Raw genomic sequence first — 24,516 nt, 5'->3', positions numbered from 1 at the left:
TAACTGACACAGACTGCACCCTCAATAGGGGAAAATCCAGCAAAACCCTGCCGAACATATTCACTGTGTGCATTTCAAGCAGGAAATGACTCCAACATATTTACTGCATTACATGCCTGTGTGAATTTCTACAGAATATTCTCCAGAGGGGGGTGCGGGGGCAAAGAATGTATCCCAGAATGCTATGCAACACTTGCCCAACACCGAGCGACTGTCTCACTGAATGATTGATGATTATCGCTACAGTGATTCAACCTTTCCACAACTGCTGCTAGCAAAATAATGCCCACAAATTTTATGTATTACTACAGGGTCACATGACGCGGGTGTATTCCTAGCGGGATGCAGCAGGCTGAATGAGAGGGAGAAACACCATTCCTCTGCGGGAGCCTCGTATGCATAGCACCTCTGGGACGCTGCCGCTGAGCGGGATGCAGTACTCATCACTGAGTGAAATGGGATTTCCCACACGTCATTCCATGTGATATCTCATAGAAAGAAAAAAATAAAATAAATAGCGTTACTGGAATCATTTCCACATGTACCACCCCGAGGCTCTGGTGCCTTATAATTTTGAAAATCCATCATAAGTCTGCCAACATTATGTGCAGTCCATGTCTAACAGAAAAAAAATATGCATAACTACACAAAACTATTCATAATAAATCAGGTGTAAATGTGTTAATGTTTTACATCTGGTTTAGGGATGCGAATGTTTTACACCAGATTTGGGCAGACCCCCCAGTTACCTCCATTATCCTACACTGCTGCCCTAATCACAGGCCTACATGACAGCAGTAGTGCTATGGCAGGGAGGCATTAACACGCCCCCCCCCCCCCTTTAAAAACCACACCTATTAATCAGATTGGTGAGAACAACGCAAACGTTGGCTCGCACGTGCTCAGTGCTGCCCCTCGTCCTAGCATAGCAATTTAATAAAGCGCAAAAAACCAGAAGGGAATTAATCGGACGGTTTTCAGCCAATTGAATGGTTTGGCTTCACGGGGCCAGCGAATAGAAAGGCAGGATTCAGAGAGTGCATGGAGACAGGCCGGCCCGGTACAGATCACAGCAGACACGCACACACCGGCTCTCCAGAGTAACACAGAGAGAGAGAGGCGGAGCCTCAGGACTGGGTTCCAGGCGTCACTCCTGGGGCAGTCTCTCTGACTCACACTGAACGTGACAAAGCAGTTTGACATTTCCAGCTTTCCAGATGCACCCTGCTCCCCCCCCCCCTCCCCCAGCCCCCCTCCTCCCCCCCAGGGGTGTTTTGGCTGAGGGAGACGAACAGATGACTTCATTTTCTCAGGGTCTTGACTTCGCTCATACATAGACTTCCGCCGGTCGAAACTCGTTAACGGAGAAAGGTGCGCAATCCGGAAAGAAAAAAAAATAAAAATCTGGCGCAGTAGAGTAACCTCGGGCAGCAGGCCCCCGCCGCGACGGACGGTGCTGTGGGACGGCAGCCCTTTTAAGTCTCTCCTGCTCTGGCCTTCCCCTGAAACGGCTAAAGATAGCGCTCACTTCTCTCTGACATGACATACCGCCGCACTGGAGGTGACGTGGCCTACTTAGTGTCACAGGGGCCAGCGGCACACGGGCGTGAGCGGAGTCTGTCAAAAGCTATTTAAACGGCCACGGCTGCTGGAGATTTCCCCGGCTGCTGGAGATTTCCCCGCCTTTGATAGCTCCCATTTTGTGTCTTTTTCTCTCTCAGTCCTTCTCTAAACACCTTCAGGCTTCATCGCTGCTTCGCCCCATCGTTGAGACTTCATGTGCTTCGTCCCCCGGCTGACACACGGTTAGCGTTCCTGTAGATGAAGGGACTGGGGCGTTCCTGTAGATGAAGGGACTGGGGCGTTCCTGTAGACTGGGGCGTTCCTGTAGATGAAGGGACTGGTGATGGGCGTTCCTGTAGATGAAGGGACTGGGGCGTTCCTGTAGATGAAGGGACTGGGGCGTTCCTGTAGATGAAGGGACTGGGGCGTTCCTGTAGATGAAGGGACTGGGGCGTTCCTGTAGATGAAGGGACTGGGGCGTTCCTGTAGATGAAGGGACTGGGGCGTTCCTGTAGATGAAGGGACTGGGGCGTTCCTGTAGATGAAGGGACTGGGGCGTTCCTGTAGATCTGGGCGTTCTGTAGATGAAGGGACTGGTAGATTGGGGCGTTCCTGTAGACTGGGGCGTTCCTGTAGACTGGGGCGTTCCTGTAGATGAAGGGACTGGGGCGTTCCTGTAAGACTGGGGCGTTCCTGTAGATGAAGGGACTGGTAGACTGGGGCGTTCCTGTAGATGAAGGGACTGGGGCGTTCCTGTAGATGAAGGGACTGGGGCGTTCCTGTAGATGAAGGGACTGGTAGACTGGGGCGTTCCTGTAGATGAAGGGACTGGGGCGTTCCTGTAGATGAAGGGACTGGGGCGTTCCTGTAGATGAAGGGACTGGGGCGTTCCTGTAGATGAGGGGATGGGATGGGGGTTCCTGTAGACGGCTCATGAGGCTGCGCGGGCTTCAACAGAAGCACAGCGCTGGGCTCCACCTCAGAAGTGTTCCAGAGACGGGATGGTAGCATTACGCAATTAAGACTGCTATGTATGAGTGCGTTGTGTGAGGGTGGGTTCAAGTAGATGAACGTATGGCATGTGTATGTGTATGCATGAGGGTGTGCATAGCGGTGAGCGGGTTGTGTGGTGTGGTCCTGAGTGTGTGAGTGGACAGGTATAGCATACGAGAGCATGTATGTGTATGCATGAGGGTGTGCATACTGTGTGTGTGTGTGTATGTGCCTTCATGTCTGTACGTCATTGGGTGTACACAAGTGTGGGCATAACGTGTGTGTGTGTATGTGTGTGTGTAAGGCTGAATTTTCTGTGTGCACAGTTACATCCAATTTATTCCATAATTACAATATCCCATCCTTGTGACTGGAACAGAAGCAGTTTTCCTCCTTAAAGGAGCACACCAGTGAACCCCAGGGGGGATTTCCAAAGGCAAAAACAAGTTTAGGCAAATTGGAGAATCTGACTTTCCTATTTGTCACAGCAAATTTATTTGTATTCCTCCTCTTGAAAACCATTCGAGTGAAACGCAATCAGTTTTTTTTTTTTTTCACTCCAAAATCCTCTCTCCATTCGAGTCGCTGCTGAAGAACTAACAGTGCGGCTGAACACCAGGCATAAATATCTGTCCGGACAAAACAGTCTTTTCCCTCCCGCCCGGCCCAAATTACACTAAAGCCGACGCCCGCCTGTGGGCCAGGGGCGAAGACCAGGGAACTGTAAACCGGGGGGAAAATGCCACACACCTCCCACGACCAGCCATTAGCAGAAGAACACGGACACAGGCCCCGCCAGACAGACAGACTGGTGCAGGGGAAGTGTGCGTTTATAACCGTGCTTATAAAGCATTATAACAGCATTATAAATCACAGTTCATGTTTTACAATGCAATATAAATATGTGCTTCCAGACAATATTCCTGTTACGTAGGTCCAATTAAAATGATCCACATCAAAAAAGCATTAATGTCAACGTCCAGTCAGACAGTGGACAGGACATATTTATACAGCAGCGTGTGATGCTTACACAGAGCTCTCCGTGGAGAAGCAGAGCCCACAGACGGACCTCTTTGGTGTGGTTTAGCAGCAGCGCATAAATCAAGTCTGGGAGCGCTAAACAACGGAGAGCGATGAGCGCAAACATAAAACGGGACGTTAAATTTACGACGGCGGGGTCACTGATAAACACGGAGAGTCACACCAATAGTCTGCAGCGTTCTCGTATAACCCCCCCCCCAAGGGCTAAATCTAAACAGAGGCCATCTCAGCAGTGTGTCTGAAGCGTCAATCAAAAACGTCCCATCTCTCCCGGGGGCTGAAGGGGGCAGCAGACAGGGAGGCAGGGCGCGGCTCTTAATTTAAAGAATTTTGTGGCCCATTTAATCCATTTCACAGTTATTAAACAGTTGCTCACCTATTCACACGCAAGAAGATAATAATAAATAAACTTGTTTCGATGTGCTTCAAACAGTATTTTCCATGTGAAATGATACAAGGCCCGGGTTTTCAACAGGGGGTCCATCAAGGGACCGCAGGGGGTCCCCAACAGCACTCTCAACGCCCTCGGTTCCCAATCTTTATTAAGCCATTTTTAAGATAAAAGCCTTTTTAACTTATGATGGGGGGGGGGGGGGGGGTTCCCGGGATCCCTTTGAGCCTGGGTGGGGGGTTCCCGGGATCCCTTTGAGCCTGGTGGGGGTCCTGATTTAAATGCTCTTCACCAGAGGAGAGAGAGTTTAAGCACGCGAGCCACAGAGGCTGTTTAACTAAGCGAATGGGTCAAAATCAGCCACGTACGGACGCCGTGACTACCGCCGGGCTGATCCGCGCGCTGCCTGGGACCCCGCGGATAAGGGCACACACTCCGCCGTCCCGACACCACACACACACATCACCACACACTCTCCAACTGCCACCAGACCACACACACACACACACAAACAAAACCACACACGCCACACACCACACACCCCACCACACACACACACACACACACGAACGCACAGCCACCCACCATGTGACTGACACAATGAACTGTAATTATGATGTTTGATGGCATTTTAGCTGCCCACTATTAACCACTGAAAATGCAGTGCGATGGAGTGGTTCCCTCTTGGGGGCGTGTGTATGCGCTTGGTGTGTGTGTGTGTGTGTGTGTGTGTGTGTGTGTGAGAGTGAGTGTGCATGAGTCTGTGTATGCACGCACATGCGTGTGCGTACGTGTGTGTGTGTGTCAAATAAGCCTGGAGGTGCCTCCTCCCTCCCTGGGTCACCGCTCCCACATTAAGGCGCACGCTGAAATCCTCTTAAAGAGATCCATCACCATTTCAGGACTGGAGCAGCTGGCCCAGGCAGCACAATTACCCGGGTGCAGAAACGGTGGGTTATTAATGCGGCTTTCGCAACGGACCTGGCAACCCTGCCGATGAGTTCAGGGACGCGGAGAGCGTCTGGTAATAAAATATAACCGCACAGAGTCCTTTCAAAACAACTCAAAAAAACGTGTCCTTGCATGACACACTCGTAAAACTATAAAAAAAAAGGGAAAGACACACAAAAGAGGAGTTTTATTTCTCGGTAATATCCCAGGCTGTTTTTAGATCTTAGCAACAAAGAGCGATCAGGCAATGCGGCTACCAGAAGGTCAACACGATAACCTGAGAAAGGGGATTGGCTGCTTAGCGAGTCTCATCAGGGGAAACCATTCATAGCAGTGGCACTGTTAACATACAGCCCAAAGATATAGTCTAATGTTACTGTACTGGATCAGTATTGATCTTATCTAAGGGAAGGATAGTCAAAAAGTAAAAGAAAAAAACTCCCAAAAAAGTTTGGTCTGTCCCTTTAAGGACACCCACATGCCGTACAGGTGGCTGTCAACACAAAAGGATCCAGGAAACAGCCCTTTGATTTAGGCCCACTCCTTTCACCAGAACCACTCTGCTTTTATTGCGTCAGGTTTCCAGAGACTTCACACACGGGCAGATAAATTCTATACGCCGTTTATTCACGTTTATAAAACTAAAAATAGGTTTTTATATTTGCGCCGGGGTCTTGTATTCCTTCTCAGTTCTCAAGCAGAGTGCGAGCTCTTTGCTCCCAGAGGCCTTTTCAACACGGCAGCACCGAGCGGAACAATCCATTTAATATTAGAGCAGCATCAGAAAGACCGTTTCTCTGGCTGGGGCGTTCACCTACTGAAAAAACCTTCCGTCGGTTTTTCACTGAAAAGGCTGTATTTCTTGCGCCGATTACTACTGCTTTGCGCCTTGGCAAGGCCTCTCTAGCAACAAAAAAAGGACCCTAAACTTCAACGGTTTCAATAAAAGATACAAAAAATAAAATAAAAAAGCCTTTTTCAAATGAGTAATGGTCAGGTTGGGCTTAGAAGACCAACTGGAAAGGAAATACACAGTCTCTCTTTTGGTTGGAATGACCCTCAAAACCAATGACATATAGTCGAGCCAACAGACTTAATCCTGTTGATTAATGCCAAATGTACATAAGTCCATACCACTGAATGAATCCAGATGTAAACGCGTTATGTGTATGGGGCACTAATGATGTAAACCGACTGGTAACTCCAGTCCCTGTCTGCCGATCCAAACCTAACCGAAAACTGGCCGGGCTTCAAAGGGTACAGGGGACGGGCCGGCTTTGAACGCTGAGCCCGAACCAAAAGTCCGAATAGCGTTTCCCTCCCCCCCCCCCCCCCAACGGAGATTAAAAACTTCACCCGGAGTCACCTTCAAAAAAAATAATAAAGGGAAAAATAACAAAGCGAAAATAACAAAGTCGTGTCCCAGCGGAAAGGATCTGTATTCCAGCTGAGAGCAGGCTAACCAACCGGAGTCACCACACAAGAGGCGAGGTCGAGAACGAGCGAACGGCCAAACACTAAATATATTCAGCAAACAGAGCAGAGGGGCTAGACGAGAACTGGAATTGAATACGACGAGCGAAGGGAGGGTCGAACACCCAAAATCACGGTGTAAACAAACCAGAAGGGCTAGGGCAAGAACCGGCGTCGAAGGGAACGAGTCAGGGGGGTCACACACGAGATCCAATCAACAAACAAACCAGAGGGGCTGGACGGGAACTGGAATCAACCGAAATGTGGTCAAATACGCGACGTCAAATCACTGCGCACAAAAAACCGAGCGCGAGTTCGAGGAGCTAGTCTCAGTCTCCACCGGTAAGCGGCAAACAGCGGTTACCAGAGTAACCTGAGACAGGAACGGATGATTACAGATGATGACCTGGAAGAACAGAACACACACAACAGAGACAAATATAAACAAACATACAACAGGGGTCGTGAACAGTCTCTCAGAAAACATAATTTCATCCATATGATGAATTACTGTATAGAAAAACGCTAATTCTAATTAACGTTATGTGGCCTGTAGAGAAGCCAGAAGCCTTGTGAACCATAACCGTTTGACTTAAAGAGAAAAACATGGAAAAGCTTTCAAATGACATGCATTACATATTTAAAACCTGCATAACTAATGCTTTGCTTATGTACAACAATCACAGCATTCAGAATGGCTTTTAAGTGTAAGAATTGAAAAGCCAAAATAGAAGCAACAAGCACCCTTTGATACACAAATAGGCATAATTACTCTGACATTTAAAATGTGTGTGTAAAAATATCTATATTATAGAGTCATATACAGTATCCTTGATATGCCCAGTCCCACAGTATCCCCCACTTCACATCCTAATGGTGTTTACATATACCTGTACTGAGCCGATTAGTACAGAGATCACATGGAAATGTACCCTTAATCACAACATTGGTGTATTCTATTGGGAAATATTCTACTTTGATAATGATTCAATGGAATATATCAAAATGTATTTTTTATTTTATATACCCAGGGTAGGTTCACTGAGCACAAATGCTATTTGGCAGGAACACCCTGCTTCACGAAATAACTTCTCAAATTCTACATGTATTTATAAAAACATATATGTAATTAAAAATAAGGATCAAAAGTATTCACAACCCCATTACTTTCCCTTGAAAAGAACACTATTATATTTGGCCTGATCTGAACTGAAGTTTGGTGTATCCAAGGGTGCTTGTTGCAAACTTTCTTCTATTTTGGCTTTGGAGTCTTACACTTAAAAAAGCCAGTCTGAATGCTGTGGTTTTGTTCCAGTCCAGCACTCAGGTACCTGATTCTGCTAGGTCTTGACTGAAGAGGACGATTAGATAATTATCTGAATCAGGTGTCATAGTGTTTGGCCAAAAAAAACCAGCACTGACGCCAGCCCTTTTCAGATAAGACACCCGTGCTTTAGGACGGCTAAGAGACGAAATGTTTTTGAACATGTTTGTGTCAGAATACATAGAGAAAATGTTCAAGAACACCATCACATTCTGTCAATGACAGGTGTCAAAAAAAACCAAAACCAAAACCAATCCTGATTTCTCTTCCTTTTTCTCACACATGGATTTTTCGCGACTCGACAGCCTGTCGTTTTTCCTTTCTGGACCCCGTTCACAGATCTCGAGCCGCTGCTCTTAGCCGAAAAGCCGCTGGAATTGAAGGAAGTGAACTGCGTGATGATCTCCATCGTGACCCGCTCCCCCGGAGAAAAGCCCCCCCCCCCACGTTCTCGCACGTACAGTACAGAGCTTCACTCCTCTTTTAACGGGGGGGTCAGGCAAACCCACCTGCTCCCCCTCAGGGCCATTAAACGCGCGGGCTCCGTGTCCAAGAGGCACAGCCTCACACACCACCGCTATTCTCTCATTAACTCCCAACTCCTGCAGCACTGCAGCCTGGCTCCTGATCGACAGCTCCCCCTGCTCCGCTCCAGGTCTGAGGCCCGGACGAGGAGCTCGAGCGGGATTCCGGAATGTCAGTTGCCACGGGGAAGGTGCGAGGATTCCTATTATGGGCTGTCTGGAACTGCCCACAGCTTTATTGTTCCGAAACGTCCCCCCGCGGCAGCGCTAGCGGTTAAGTGATGCCGTTTCACATGAAAGGGCTTTCAGCATCGCAGCAATGATTCATCGCAGCCTTTCATATGCTAATAAGCAATTGCTCCGCGATTCAGGATGAATTTACCGTTCAAGACCAACCATTAAATTCAAACTGACCCTAGAGAGCGGAAGCGTACCTGGGAGAGTCATCTTTTTATTTTCGGTTTGAAGTGATGTCATCGCGAAACTTGGCGACACAAATCACATTAGCAACAGACAGATTAGTTTATAAATAGAACTCTAGATGCATTTATTACTCAGCTGAACAATTAAAATAGGTAACGCTGGAGCATTAATCATGGGGCCATTTGGTTTATTATTTCATTAAGTGATTGGGCTTGGCAGAACTTGATTTATACTGACAAACATCAATACATGTTGCTTTCACAAAGCTCCAAGCAATGGAGAGAGAAAAAAACATTAATAAAGACATTAATAAATATAAAGATTTAAAGACCATGCACCAGCCGTGACGCTCCATTATTCTGTGCTGATCTCTCGACAGATGAACCTTTCATAGCTCGGGATTGTGTTGGGTCAGATTGCCTGAGGCACTAAGTAACTCAAATATTATATTTTATGATTTTAATGGTCATGTTCAGGGTATCCATCTGAGCTGTGGCTGTGGCAGTGTGGCGGGCTTGATCTCAAATGATATAAAAATTAATACGATGAGTAATCTTCTCATGGAAATCATATTATTCAGAGCATAATGTTTCGCAGTTTTAAAACAGAAAACCTGAAAGACAAACATCTGTACATGTGGTGGACGTCACGTGCAGAGGTTTTTCCAGCGTGTGTGTGCGTGTGTGTGAAACGAACTCCCCGTCCCTCTCCGAACCTCCCCCTCACTACCCATCTTCCGCCGTGGCCTGAAGACTCATCTCTTCAGACTATACCTAGACTAACCACCACCACGCTGTATATTTCACTCTTTTATAATAATAAATAAATAAATAAATAAATAAATAAATAAATAAAAAAAAAACCTTTTTCCTGTCACTTGTTACATGTTGCCCCATCCCTGCACTTCTTGGTAATTTGTATTTGTCCTAATACTGTAGCTTATTCTTCTGCCTAGTTGGCTTTGCAGAGGTTAGGTGAGAATAGTGTTCACTGTGTGAACTGTGTTCTTGGCTAGAAATAGCTGTACAAAATAAGTATTGTACCTTACTGAACCCGTGTTCAGCAGTTGTCTACGACCATGATATGCACTTTTTTTTGTACGTCGCTTTGGATAAAAGCGTCTGCCAAATGAATGTAATGTGAAAGAGAGGAGAGAGGCAGAAGAGAAGGATATGTGTGTGTGTGTGTGTGTGTGTTTGTGAGCGTTTGTGTGTGTGCGCATGCAGTGTGTGTAGTGTATGTGCGTGTGTGCACAGTGTGAGTGTGTTTGTGTGTGTGTCTAGTGAATGCGTGTGTGTGTGCACAGTGTGTGTGTGTTTGTGTGTGTAGTGAATGTGTGTGTGTGTGTGCACAGTGTGTGTGTGTGTGTGATGGACTCAGGTACCTGGAGGCAGGCAGGAGCTCTTCCATGTGGCTTGTTCACATCTACTGCCACAAGCTGCCATCCACCTGCAGAATCCTCATGGAACATCTGCAGAGAGAGAGAGAGGGAGGGAGGGAGGATAGGAGAAGGAAAAACAGTGAGTGAAAGAGGCAGAAAGAGAGCGAGGGAGGGGAGAGAAAGCGAGGGAAGGACAAAGAAAAATATTATAAATATATGCAGCCGCCACAAATTACACATAAAGAATATCATTCACACCTTTCACCAGTCAGTAATTTTGTATGAATCATAACAACATACATTTTGTATACATTGAGCACACACAATTCACATGACAATAGTGGACAGATTAAGCTTTTAGGACCCACTGTTGTCAGTTGAAAATGCAACGCTAGTTCTTATATAAATGCATCCTGCACAGAATTGCATTACTACGCTTGAAAAATCACCCTGAATGCATTTAGCAAGTCTTATTATGTACTATCAGCTGAGATTTACTTGATAAACGCCAAAAATAAAACCTAAAAAAAAAAAAGCGAAACAACACTACTTTTTCCATTTTTCAATTCATTGTTAAGCTTCAGGCTAAATCCAGTGTGATGTGGTGCGGTTCAACATGCCAAAGGAATCAAACAAACTCGAGCTCTGAGCATGCATCACTCATCATGCCAATTTCAACCCCACGCCTAAAAAGACCCTGGGGGGGGGGGCACTGCCAATCGACTTCCTGATTGATCAGGCAGGGAGTCACATGTCTAAGGATCGGCAGCAAAGGAAGAGTGGATTTCTGAGACACAGGAGGAGAGTCAGGCAGGCAGGTCTCTGGCATAGCTACAGAAAAATGGTGTTAATTAGGCTAATTAACTGTGACCAAATCTGGAGTCTGAGCTTCTGTAGAGTAAGTACTGCATGGTTATATTGCAGGCACTGGCATGCAAAAAGCCAGTCATCCTCTAGATAGCTGCATTTTTTGCAGAGCTTGACAATTCACACCAATATATTATGTTGCTTTGCTCACAATTTAGAAAAGAACATTTTGAATATTACATTGTAGCTTTTTATGTTGATATTGCTTGGCTATACAATTTTATACGTACAATTTCTGTTTTCGAACATATACTCTGACTTGCCTTTCAAATACACGTTACCTTAAACATTTAAATGCAGAAACAGGAAATAATTAAAAATAAATGCGTTCCATACACAACAAACCAGATCATACCGCCCTCCTGGTTCCCAAACAATGAAAGGTTTTCAGAGAATACTTCAAATTAAAAAAGATGGAGTAAAATGTGAAAGCCCAATCTCCCTTCATTGTCTAACAGTCATCACTTGGTTATTTATGCATCGTCTGAATGCGACTGCGATCAATTAAAAATAAATAAATCAATAAAAGCCTAGTCGGCTGGTTTTAAAGACCTTTCTGTAATGCTTCAGTCCAATCCCAGCGGATCTCTAAAATCCATTTTTTATTTCCCTGAGATCAAAGGCAGAAGCTTTAAGTCCTTCTGTTTCACACCCAAAGACCGGGAAATTTCACGTCCTTCCTTAATGACCTTTTTAACAGAAGACTCGGGCGTCTGATCGTAATTAAATTTAATAAATACGGAGATACGGGGGATAATTGTTTTCAAGGTCACAGAGCAGTGGTGTGCCAAGGGGCAAACAATTCAGGACATCACAGATCATCCATGGCAGTTAAAAAATAATTTTTCAGTTAAAAAGAGTCTTATGGTAATTTTCAACATGTTTTGAGAAACACATATGACTAGTTAAAATAAATCAAGTTTAAAGCACAATGAAACAAAGTCTCGCAATTGATAATTAAATATCTGATAAAAACTTGAGGAAATTGAGAGAACAAAAAATAAAACTAAAAAATAAAACAAAAATAATGTTTCCGGGAACCATTAACTTGCCAAAACCACGATAAAAAAGAAGCATGTGGCGACTGTGTAAGACCCCGGAGACTTCTTCAAGGACTTTGATGTCCTTCTCATCTCCTCCCCAGAGGATGGAACTCCCATAATCCTGCTGGGTGAATTCAACCTTCACCTAGATGATCCCTCATCATATGAACCCCCATACCCCCCCGCCACCTCGCTCCACTCTTTCAGCTTCACCCTCACACAGCCCCCCCCCCAGGCAATCAGCCAGGCCTGGTCTTCCCGAGGGCGGTCTGCTTCACCTTCAACCTCACGGTCTACCCCCTCCAGCTCTCTCTCTGATCACCAGTTTCAATCGTTCCTCTTTTCCTCCCCCTCACCCCCTCCACACCTCCTCTGCGAATCCCTCTGTCACAATCTGCCGCAACCTCCTTAATCTCTCCTCCGTGATCCTTATGCCCTCCCCATCCATCCCCATCCCTCCCCAACCATCCCCAACCTTCCCCAACCCACCTCATCTCTCCCCATCCATCCCCATCCATCCCCATCACTCCCCAATCTTCCCCAACCCTCCTCATCGCTCCCCACCCTTCCCATCCATCCCATCCCTCCCCAACCTCCCCATCCATCCCCATCGCTCCCCAACCTTCCCCAACCCCCCATCCTCCCAACCTTGCCAACCCTCCCATCCTTCCTACCTCCCCATCCCACCCCATCCCTCTCCATCCTCCCCAACCTTCCCCAACCCACCCCATCCCTCTCCATCCCTCCCCAACCTTTCCCCATTATGGGAAAGTGCATGCGTCTGTGGGGGGGTGGGGGTGTGCCTGCACGTGCGCTTACGCACATGGGTGGGTGTGTGGGTGCGTGACAGAGGCACTTCTGGAAAACTGCCACAAGCCTTTGACTCCTGCACTTGGCCTCTCAAGCAGCCCTTGGTCTTTCCACGGAGCGGAACTGAAACAGCGGAACACACTAAACCGTTTATCCGCGCAATCCCATCACAGATAAGGAATCAATTTGAGGCCCAGAAAGACCAGAAGGGCACGTTATTCAATACCAGTCCGCCTCATTTTTACAAAATGGGGTTTGGCATCCCCGCTTCGCTGAGATCTCTTCTTTAAATTAGACTCCCAACTCCCGCTTGGCCAGGACTTCAGACGGGCACCCTGAACCAATCACGTTCCGGCCTCTTCCTCACAACCTAATCGCGGAAGCGAGCGAGCGAGCGAGCGGGCAGCTCTTCAGCTTCTGTTACCTGAACAGATCAAACATGACCAGGAAGTAATGGATTTTTCTCTTTATTCATAAGTGCAGCGCTACACTGCGGTCTGAACAGGAGGCAGTCAGCTGTATGATAAACTCCTGTGTGCCTGCCTTGCCGGTGATAAACATCAAAAGAGACACAGCCATGACCGAGAGGACTGCAGTACTACATCACTATTAAAAAGGCAAAAAAGTGCGCTTGTATGCGTGAATGAAACCAGAGTAAATAGCTTTTCTGGGTATAACAAACCTGTATCTAGAACTGAATATAGAAATGAATAAATTGTATTTAGCAGGATCCCAGAGTAATTATATAATTACAAACTGCATTGCATTAGTAATCTTAAAGTTCCAAGAATCACGATCAGATTGTGTCCGTTTTATCAGATTAATAACATAAATACTAGGCCAATGCAGTAGGATTCCACCATATGTCATTCGGGGTTAGACTCCTTTTAGTCATACAGTGAAATCTCAGTCAACAACAGAGAACGCATCTTTAAAAAAAAAATTAAATTCTTAATTTCCCTACAGACCATGAATTGAAAATCCTCAAATGTTTAGAGGATTCTTATGAAAGGTATAAAATGTAACTACTGATGGTGCTATAATTTTAAAGGTTCTGAAACGTCTTACAATTTACGCATTCTAAAGATTGACATGCAAAGATTTTGGCGCAGAAACTAGATCATTCCAGAACCTTCTATGATGAACAGCACTGGTGGTCCTGGTAGTAAGATTTCCAGTAGGATACACCAGGCACATACCAAACGCAGGGTGGTGCAGATCCAAACTACCAGTGTGGGGTTTCCTTGTGATGTGGCCTGCTGCTTTCTGACCCCCCACCCCCACCCCCCCACCCCACCCCCCCACAAGCACACTGGAGCCTGCAGTGCCAAGCCTGCCCACTGCCCTTCTGCCAAACAGCCCACGGGCACGCTGCCACCCCATCCCCTCCGGCTCTACCAGGGGAGAGCCGACTCAAACACTGAATTTCAGGAGGGGGGGGGGGTTCACTACTTCCCTCGGGGGAGCCTGGTATAACGCCACACACATCCATCCATTTACCTGCTCTCTCTGTTTCACTCTCACTTTTTTATTTGTCTTTCTTCCCCCTTCATTTTCCTGTGTTCTGACCTTCTTTCTCTATATTTCCTCCTCTCTCGTCTCTCCCTTCCCTCTCAACCTCCCCCTCTTTCTCTCATTCCTCACTCTCTGTTTTCACTCTCTCTCTCGCCCTCCCTCCATACCTGCCTCCCTCTGCCCCTCCCTGTTCTGTGCTGACTCAGCGCTTGTCTCGCCTCAGCTCTGTCTCATCTAGACAGAGTCTGGGAGTGCTGCCTGAAATACAGCCAGACAGCTGCAAGGGGGCCACAGTGGCACATCCTGGGGCCACAGGCAACTTTCAGGCACCACAGGCCTTGTTCAGGGGCCACAGGGGAGTGTTCAGGGGCCACAGACCGAGTTAAGGGCCCACAAGCAGTGTTCTGGGGCCACAGGGGAGTGTTCAAGGGGCCACAGGCTGAGTTAAGGGCCCACAAGCAGTGTTCTGGGGCCACAGGCCAAATTCAGGGGGCCACAGGCTGCGTTCAGCCTCTGCTGCGCCTAACCCAAACAGCGACGCGGATTCATGAGCGTTAGCGTTTCCGCCGCCGCCGCCCGCGCGGTCCCCCGGGACCCTCCCTCGGAGACGTGCATCATGGGACGCGCGCCGTCCCCAGGCGGATTACGCGGCGTGTTTACTCAGCGTTATCATAAAGAGCAATAATGACTACCTTCAGCCATAATGAGGACCCGCTTCGCACCAGAAACTCATTAAAGGGAGAAGACGCAGCGCGTTCGTCCCCGGCACTGTGCTTCCCCCGGAGGACGGCACGCCGCAGCCACGCTACGCAGAATTCACTTTCTGTCTCAGCGACTCAGAGTCACCCCGCGTTACCTTCTCATCGCCAGCGTGATTAAGGTGGAGAGGGTTTCCACGGAGACGGGCTCAGCGGGCTTCGTCCCGCGACCGCGTTTTAGCGGGAGGACCGCGAGAGCGAGCGAGGCAGCTGCAGGAGAGGACGCCGGCGTCGCCCGAGACAGGCAGCACGGGAAAGCAGAGCATCGTGGGAAATCCCGCGCCAGACAGCACGTGCGACTACAGCAGGGCTGTCGTAGGAATAAGCGTGAGAATTACTGACTGGGTCCAGAAGTCTCTTCTTAACAGGATGACTGAAGAGTAAGAAAATGGACGGCGTAGCAGGAGAGAGGGAGGGCGATCAGTGGCTCGCTGAGCTTGACGGACAGCTGGTGTATTACAGGGAGCTTGCAGAGCTGACGGCGGCGGTGCGTGGGGGCCAACGCCCCGGACGCGTCGGCATGGTTACCTGCGTGGTGGCGGTGGACGTCGTGCTGCTGCGGGACCCCCACATCTGCTGGAACTGCACCCGGATCTCGGCAAACGTCTCGATGATGACGGCGATGAACACGTTCTGGGGGGGGGGGGGGCACAGGGAGAGGGTGAGGAAGATGAGTTGGGGTGTGGGGGTGGGTGGGGGGGGGGGTGTTCTGGTGCATTCCCCACCTCCCCACCACACCCACGCACATTTGTAACAGAGCAAGTCATTAGCACTGGTGTACAGAGGGGACCCCGGGAGAACAGGGAGGGTGAGCCGTGCCTGTTTAATACTTCACCACATCATTTCCTATCTCCCGCTCCACTGTAATTACATCATCTCCTCCTAATCCCTGAAGGAACAGGACTGACAAAATTACATGATCTGTGTGTGTGTTTTTGTGTGTGTGTAAGTGTGTGTGTGTGGTGTACGTATGTGTGTGCGCATATGTACATGCGTGTGTGTATGTGCGTGTGTGTGTTTGTGTGAGTGTGTGTGTGTGTCACATGATAACCACATACTGAAACTGTTACATCAGGTATGAATGTTACTCCCTGTTATTAATCACAGCACCTTGCTTGGTGCAGGGCCCAGACAATCAGGCATCGGATCGACTGCTTCGGCCTACACCTGTACTGAGGTGGGAGATGCAGCCTACACCTGTACGGAGGTGGGAGATGCAGCCTACACCTGTACTGAGGTGGGAGATGCAGCCTACACCTGTACTGAGGTGGGAGATGCAGCCTACACCTGTACTTAGGTGGGAGATGCAGCCTACACCTGTACTCAGGTGAGAGATGCAGCCTACACCTGTACTGAGGTGAGAGATGCAGCCTACACCTGTACTCAGGTGAGAGATGCAGCCTACACCTGTACTGAGGTGAGAGATACAGCCTACACCTGTACTCAGGTGAGAGATGCAGCCTACACCTGTACTGAGGTGAGAGATGCAGCCTACACCTGTACTGAGGTGAGAGATGCAGCCTACACCTGTACTGAGGTGAGAGATGCAGCCTACACCTGTACTGAGGTGAGAGATGCAGCCTACACCTGTACTGAGGTGAGAGATGCAGCCTACACCTGTACTGAGGTGGGAGATGCAGCCTACACCTGTACTGAGGGGAGTGCAGCCTACACATGTACTGAGGTGAGAGATGCAGCCTACACCTGTACTGAGGAGAGAGATGTAGCCTACACCTGTACTGAGGTGGGAGATGCAGCCTACACCTGTACTGAGGTGGGAGATGCAGCCTACACCTGCACTGAGGTGGGAGATACAGCTGCAACGGACACACACGCCAACAAGCACGAGTCTGACGAAGAGGAAGAGGAAGAGGGGTGTTCACCTTGACCAGCCAGGCGAGGAAGAAGATGAGGGTGATGAAGTAGAAGTAGGACCGCCAGCGGGGGAAGCTGTCGATGGCGCGGTACATGAGGAAGACCCAGCCCTCCTGCGAAGCCGCCTCGTACACCGTGAATATGCTGGTGCCTGATGGGATAGCGAGGAGAAACGCACACCGTGAATATGCTGGTGCATGATGGATGCGAGAAGGCACTGTGATTGCGGTGCATGAGGGATAGCAGGACAAACGCACACCGTGAATATGCTGGTGCCTGATGGGACAGCGGGGAGAAACGCACACCGCCACGTTCACACCGTGAATATGCTGGTGCATGATGGGATAGCGAGGAGAAACGCACACCGCCACGTTCACACCGTGAATATGCTGGTGCCTGATGGGATAGCGAGGAGACGCAACGCACGTCACACCGTGAAAATGCTGTGCATGATGGGATAGCGAGGAAGCACGTCCGTTCACCCGGAATATGCTGTGCATGATGGGATAGCGAGGAGAAACGAGTCGCGTGTCCACGGCGGCCATTTTCCTTCCTTCCCCTTCCAGCCCGTGACCCGCACACAGCGTCTGGACCAAAAATGTGCAGAAGACCCTGGCCTTCAGGTGAACGGCCTGCATTTAGCCATCACATCACAAATAAAGCGAGGGAAACAATGCAAAGGCAAACTCACACACCCAGTCACTGCATTCCATCGTTCGGTGGTACAGGAAGCCCGTATCTGCGAGAGCACACCAGACTCATCCATTCAGCCCATTAACACAGCAGTACCTTTACTGAACCTTTACTGGACCTTTACTGAACCAAAGTACCACGGCAGTGCTCCACCCCAGATTCAAAGCGCCAACCTTTTGGTTCTGAGGCTAGGTCCTTAACTTCTGCTCCTCACTGAATTCACACTGTAAAGGGACTTCACGTCCTTGAATCCAGAAAAATAAACAAGCTAATTTGGCTGCAGCTTTCAAGCTCTGCTATGTGGAGGTGGAGGTGTTTGTTCCCCCTCTTTTATGCAACTACAGCATTCTTATAAAGTACTGCACAAAGACATGACAGACTAACAATGAACAGTCACACTGTCGGGAGAGAATCCAATCAGTGAATATTCTACTGGGGAATTCCTTTTCCTGATGTTATAAGCAGTTAAATGAATTTCACAGAGAATTTCCTCTCTCTCTTGGCCCCTCTCTCTCTCTCTCTCGGCCCCTCTCTCACACTCTCTCTCTCTCTCTCTCTCCCTCTCTCCATCGCTCCCTAATCATTTAAAGCTCCTTGTCCTTTCTGCTTTACTTTGCCAGATCCTTCGCCCACCATTTTGTGGTAAATATGTTTACACATTCGGTTATAAGGGTGGAATGCAATGACTTTCCTGGAGTTGTGTTTTACAGAGAAAAGCAGTTTGGACAACAGGATACTTCATGTCTGAACGGCATGACAGAGGTGGCAGCCCTGTGGAGGACTTTGAGAAGGAAATAGAACCACAGCCTTCAGTTTTTCTGTTTCACTTTATATCTTCATCTATCTGCAAATAAATTACATTAAACAGTATTAAGATGCAGTATAAGCATTGATGCTGCATAAGGCAGAATTTTTTATATTAGTCTAAGAAGGCACCGCAAATTATCATTCCATTACGATTCGGAACTTAGTCAACACATTGAGGGGAGGACACCCCTGCTGCCTTTTAAAAATAAATTGGATATTAACCACATATAGCGCTCAAATGTCGCTTCGTTTCAAAGATACATTCTCGCAAGACCTATATCGTGCGTGAGAGTCATTACTATCTGTGCGTATGATTTTTATCCCTTTAGACTGTTAACAATCACCATCTGCTCACAGTCAACAGCCTTGTTTGGCCTATATGACACCAAGCAATCTACCCGGGAAACTCGAACTCTGACACTGAAGCAAGGCTCTTTTCCCTCAAACACCAAAGGCCAAGCTGTACCACCTTTCCCAACATCACTACCATTTTCCTTTCTTGCCTCCCGCCTCACATTCCAACTGATGCGTAAGTGCTGCGGAAAAATCCCACAGTGGAATTCCTGTATTTCTCTGAATGGACCAAACGCTGGTTTCTATGGGTGAAAGGCAGAATGACAGTAAACGCGTTGAGAGAGAGAGAGAGAGAGAGAGAGAGAGCTCACGGAGAGTTGCTCCTCACACCTAGGTGTGGCATGTGTTCCAGAACGCTCGTGAACACAACCAGGGTGTGTGTTCCGGAACCCTCGTGAAAACACGATGTGGGAGTGTGTTCTGGAACCCTCGTGAACGTGACGGGGGCGTGTGTTCTGGAACCCTCGTGAAAACACAACGGGCAATCGCTGCACCGTCAGACTCCCGTAAGGAAAATCTGCCAGGGGCTGCAACTCCGCAGACACAAAAAAGAGCTCAAAGAGGGCGGCCCGTGGCTTCGCCAGGCCGCTCCTGATGCACGTAATAAAGACTGTGGTGGGCCTGTATATTTTAAACGGTGCGGATATATGAAATGCTCTTATTGCTCACTCGGTCAACACAATATCGCTCGTTCCCGCGTCCGTAGGCAGTTAAATTACCTCCATCTGCGTGCTGATGTCTGCCGCTGATTGCTCCCTTCAAGGACAGAAATAGCAGGAGCAACTGATAAAAGACTCCTATAAAATAACTTTGAGAAATTAAAAAGCAGTTGGAACTGAAAGACGATATGCGCACAATTAATAATGTTCACCGCCGGCTGCATTTCCTCTCCTTTCTATGAGGGACGGTCTGCTCAGCTGGAGATGTGCAGTAAAAGCAATGAGCTTTTAAGACCGCAGCTGCTGAGGTACTGAGCATATCAGCACAGATGAACCAGAAGAGCTATGTTGGCTACTAATAGTAGACTGACGCCACTGACTGGAGACCGAGGATCGAGGATAGTGATGGGATACCGGAGCTTCTGATGAAGACCCAGGCTTCTGATTGAAGACCCAGGCTTCAGATTGAAGACCCAGGCTTCTGATTGAAGACCCAGGCTTCTGACTGAAGACCCAGGCTTCTGATGGGAGACCGGGACTTCTCATTGGAGACTGAGGCTACCAATGGGAAACCAGGGCTTCGGTTTGGAGACCAAGGCTACCAATGGGAGATTGAGGATTCTGATTGGAGACCGAGGCTCCCAATGGGAGACACTGCAGTGTATGGAGCCACTGTATCATGTACCGACAATGAGCGCATTTCAAATCAGAGACCTTTGCTCTCCTCAGAAAAGACACTACGAGCGATCTCAGATCAGCAAAGTTGTAGAGAGAACACGCTACAGAAGCAGCAGCCATTTTGGCTCGTCCTGAGGCCACAGTTTCCCCCAGCGCTGCATGGAGGGTATTCTGGCTGTGACGGCACACAGCAGCAGGCCCAGAGAAAACCCCCCTGCCATCGAAGCTTCGGCAGGGACTCACAGAACAGTGAGGCCGTCTCCAAAGCCCTCGATCATGGCAATTTCGAGATTAGGGACGCAGTGAAGGTAGGACTTTAGGGCTGGATTAATGTCAGCGAAATTCAATGGACACACCGCTAAAGAGCTGCAGTAATCAGATTAAATTCACACACGCTGTGCGTTCTGTGAGCGGGAATTTCTGGCTCATTCCTAAATGGGCCGTGTGGGGAGAAGAGCATTTGAATTTAGCGGCCATGGTACAGTACCCGAGTCCCTTACCTAACAGCAAAATGTCACATCTACTCAGCTTTAACCCATTACTGTACACACACACTACTCAGTTTTAACCCATTACTGTACACACACACTACTCCGCTTTAACTCATTACTGTACACACACACTACTCAGCTTTAACCCATTACTGTACACACACACTACTCAGCTTTAACCCATTACTGTACACACACACTACTCAGCTTTAACCCATTACTGTACACACACACTACTCAGCTTTAACCCATTACTGTACACACACACTACTCAGCTTTAACACTACTCAGCTTTAACACATTACTGTACACACACACTGCTCAGCTTTAACACATTACTGTACACACACACTACTCAGTTTTAACCCATTACTGTACACACACACTACTCAGCTTTAACCCATTACTGTACACACACACTACTCAGCTTTAACACATTACTGTACACACACACTACTCAGCTTTAACCCATTACTGTACACACACACTGCTCAGCTTTAACCCATTACTGTACACACACACTACTCAGCTTTAACCCATTACTGTACACACACACTACTCAGCTTTAACTCATTACTGTACACACACACTACTCAGCTTTAACCCATTACTGTACACACACTACTCAGCTTTAACCCATTACTGTACACACACACACTACTCAGCTTTAACCCATTACTGTACACACACACTACTCAGCTTTAACCCATTACTGTACACACACACACTACTCAGCTTTAACCCATTACTGTACACACACACTACTCAGCTTTAACCCATTACTGTACACACACACTACTCAGCTTTAACCCATTACTGTACACACACACTACTCAGCTTTAACCCATTACTGTACACACACACTACTCAGCTTTAACACATTACTGTACACACACACACTGCTCAGACACTTTTAACCCATTACTGTACACACACACACTACTCAGCTTTAACCCATTACTGTACACACACACTACTCAGCTTTAACCCATTACTGTACACACACACTACTCAGCTTTAACCCATTACTATACACACACACTGCTCAGCTTTAACCCACTACTGTACACACACACTACTCAGCTTTAACCCATTACTGTACACACACACTGCTCAGCTTTAACCCATTACTGTACACACCCACTGCTCAGCTTTAACCCATTACTGTACACACACACTACTCAGCTTTAACCCATTACTGTACACACACTACTCAGCTTTAACCCATTACTGTACACACACACTACTCAGCTTTAACCCATTACTGTACACACACGACAGCAACATCGACTTTATTATGCTGAAAAGTGTAGTGCCAGTAAAATCAGCGCCTGAACCAGTTACAGGTACCCACTACTGTTTCCCAAGGAAGTCTCGTCTGACCTTCCGAGCCTCTGCAGAGTTCTGCTTTTGCCCCCCGACGCTTTTGCAAATGGATCTGCATTTGTTCCCAGAGACAGCCCCCACTGCTATTCGTATCGTCTGCAGCAGGGGTTCCCAAACTTTTTACAGTCAGCCCCCCCAAACCCGGGCCCCACCACCTCCTCCTTTGGTAATAGGAATTCTTGAAGTCCCCGTCCCCGCCTACCACACACACATTCTACACTGAGCCTTTTTCCTTCAACCCTCACTACAGGCCTCCCCCCCCCCTCGGCCCCCCACTTTGGGAGCCGCTGGTCTACGGGACTCCAGCTGCGCAGAAGGGATCTTCCTTCCTCTCGTGTGGTCGTCGTTCCCCCGCCTAACGGACATCGAGCGTTTTCCGGATTATTCCAGGGAAGGATTTCCCTGCCGATTAGCGTGGCTGACTGGCTGACTGACTGAAGGATCTCCACACAGCCGCTCCCCCGTGGGACCAGCAAGTAAACAAGCCCCCACCCACAGGCCTCACGCCCCCATCCATTAGTTACTGCAAGCCAACGCTAGCCGTTAGCACTAGCCGTTAGCGCTAGCCGTTAGCGCTAGCCGTTAGCACTAGCCGTTAGCGCTAGCCGTTAGCACTAGCCGTTAGCGCTAGCCGTTAGCACTAGCCGTTAGCGCTAGCCGTTAGCGTGCCGCTTTAAGCGCTCTCTTTCATTTATGTTAAAGAGAACACACTGGAGTGAGTAACAGTACGAGTAGCGCCAACTCCTGGTGTGCACATATTCTTTCTGTGTAAGAATTCTTCAAACCTTCCTTTCGTTTTACAGGAATGCCGTGTCAAAAGGATACAAACTACATCTTATTTTCTTATAAAATTCATCCCAAAAAAACGTGGCGTATAAAAATTTTAAAACAGAGCCTAAAGGTAACAAGCCTTGGCTGGAGAGCATACGTCTATATATCCGGATGCTTCATTAAAATTCTTCAATGCCTCCAGCGTTACACGGCCTTCCAAAGTAGTTACCCATGTAGGAACTGCCTTGGACATACAGTAGGGCTAACCAAGTGGTCCCCTGATGCTCCCAGTTCACCATTTTTCCAGCAGAAAAACACCATTTTAGTTACGATGAAACAATTTAACCTCCAGAACAGAAATCAGCCGTGACAACTCTGTCCTCCAACACGCTGAACACGGCTAACACTAAGTTGCCACGGGCCACGTATGGCACTGACGCACCACATGTCAAAAGGGGGTGAGTATTTATGCACCTTTTCACAGCGAGTTAAAAGCATGGATAATTAATACGAGCGAATGGCAGGAAGTGCTTTGACAAGCCGTGATGTGATTCTTCGTGCCCCTTTCGCCAACCCACACAACGAGGGTGGGTTGGCGCCTGAGGAAATAACCTCTTGTTCCGACTTTGTTGTCGCGTCGACGCACGCTGCATTCCAATAACAACACAACGCTTCTTCCATCGCTGAGGTTCAAACGAGCCCACAGCAGGAACTGAACCACAGATTAAATATGCAAGTCATCATTGTAAATATGCTACAGATACACCGGGGCTACTACAAGCCTTGCAGCAGTCACGGCACAGCAACTATGACAAACACGCACTGATAAATATCACACATTCTATTAATGCGCATCTTCCAGTGATACGTGTTATCAGCACAGAGGAAAAAAAACAGACAGATACAGACACTGTAGGTCAATCAATCAAATTATTTATATAGCATATTTCACAGCGGTTGTCACAATACGCTTCATAGACAACCCTGGCCTAGACCCCCCCCCACAGGAGCAAGCCCAAAGCAACAGTGGCAAGGAAATAAATTCCCAGTGGCAGATGGGAAGAAAGACAGGTGTAGTCAGAGAAGGACCGACAGATTCAGCGTTTGGTCGACAGACCAATGACAGACAACAGAAACAGTGAGGTCACAGGTCACGCAGGTGCTCGGATACAGAGCGAGTAGACGAAGGTGAAGGTGAACGTGGGTGGGGAGGGGAAGGGCGTGAGGGGGGGGAAGGGGTCAGTCGCCTCACCCAATTCGTTGAAGCCGCTGTAGCCCAGCTCCTGTCGGCTGAGCCCCAGGTCCTCCAGGTCCTCACACTTGAAGCCCATGGGGCACGGGTACCCCTCCCCGTCGGGGGAGCAGTGTGTGTCCGGGATGGCCAAACTATTCCAGGACACGTTACTGGAGGGGGGAGAGGAGAGGAGAGGGGGACCGCAGTTAAGGAAAGGACATCGCTGAGGTGAAATCAGCACCGTGAAATATAGAGCCCAGACGTGCGTTCGAGACGACGAACGTTCACCCCGTTTTCAGCAAACTGTTACTGTTGAGCGATTTTAAACGAACATTCCGTTTAGTTCACCGCCAACGCGTCCTTAATAAAAATGGATGCGACTAAACGGAGGGTCGTTTTCACAATGGCTTCCGCGATACAGTCCTGATGTGACCTCACAGGCAGGACCGTCATACTTATCAGAGTGCCATGAACACTGCCTATTGATCTCAACCTAAAACTGACAGATGCT

The 24,516-nt window shown here is 48.2% G+C and overlaps 1 protein-coding gene across 1 annotated transcript in view; it reads right to left on the bottom strand.

The window, feature by feature from the left end:
• Nucleotides 1–24,516, bottom strand: part of nalcn (sodium leak channel, non-selective) — a 197,398-nt gene that overhangs the window by 87,374 nt on the left and 85,508 nt on the right. The window contains exons 9-12 of the mRNA XM_064311109.1: nt 24,024–24,175; nt 16,941–17,083; nt 15,586–15,690; nt 10,068–10,154 (exon numbers count right to left, since the gene is read on the bottom strand). Coding sequence (XP_064167179.1) covers nt 10,068–10,154; nt 15,586–15,690; nt 16,941–17,083; nt 24,024–24,175 — 487 coding nt within the window. The remainder of the gene's footprint in view (nt 1–10,067; nt 10,155–15,585; nt 15,691–16,940; nt 17,084–24,023; nt 24,176–24,516) is intronic.

This window comes from Anguilla rostrata, chromosome 15 (genome assembly GCF_018555375.3).
Source record: "Anguilla rostrata isolate EN2019 chromosome 15, ASM1855537v3, whole genome shotgun sequence".
Taxonomy (NCBI): Eukaryota; Metazoa; Chordata; class Actinopteri; order Anguilliformes; family Anguillidae; genus Anguilla; species Anguilla rostrata.
Note: the sequence above shows the minus strand (reverse complement) of the source record. Positions and strands in the feature narration are given on the sequence as shown.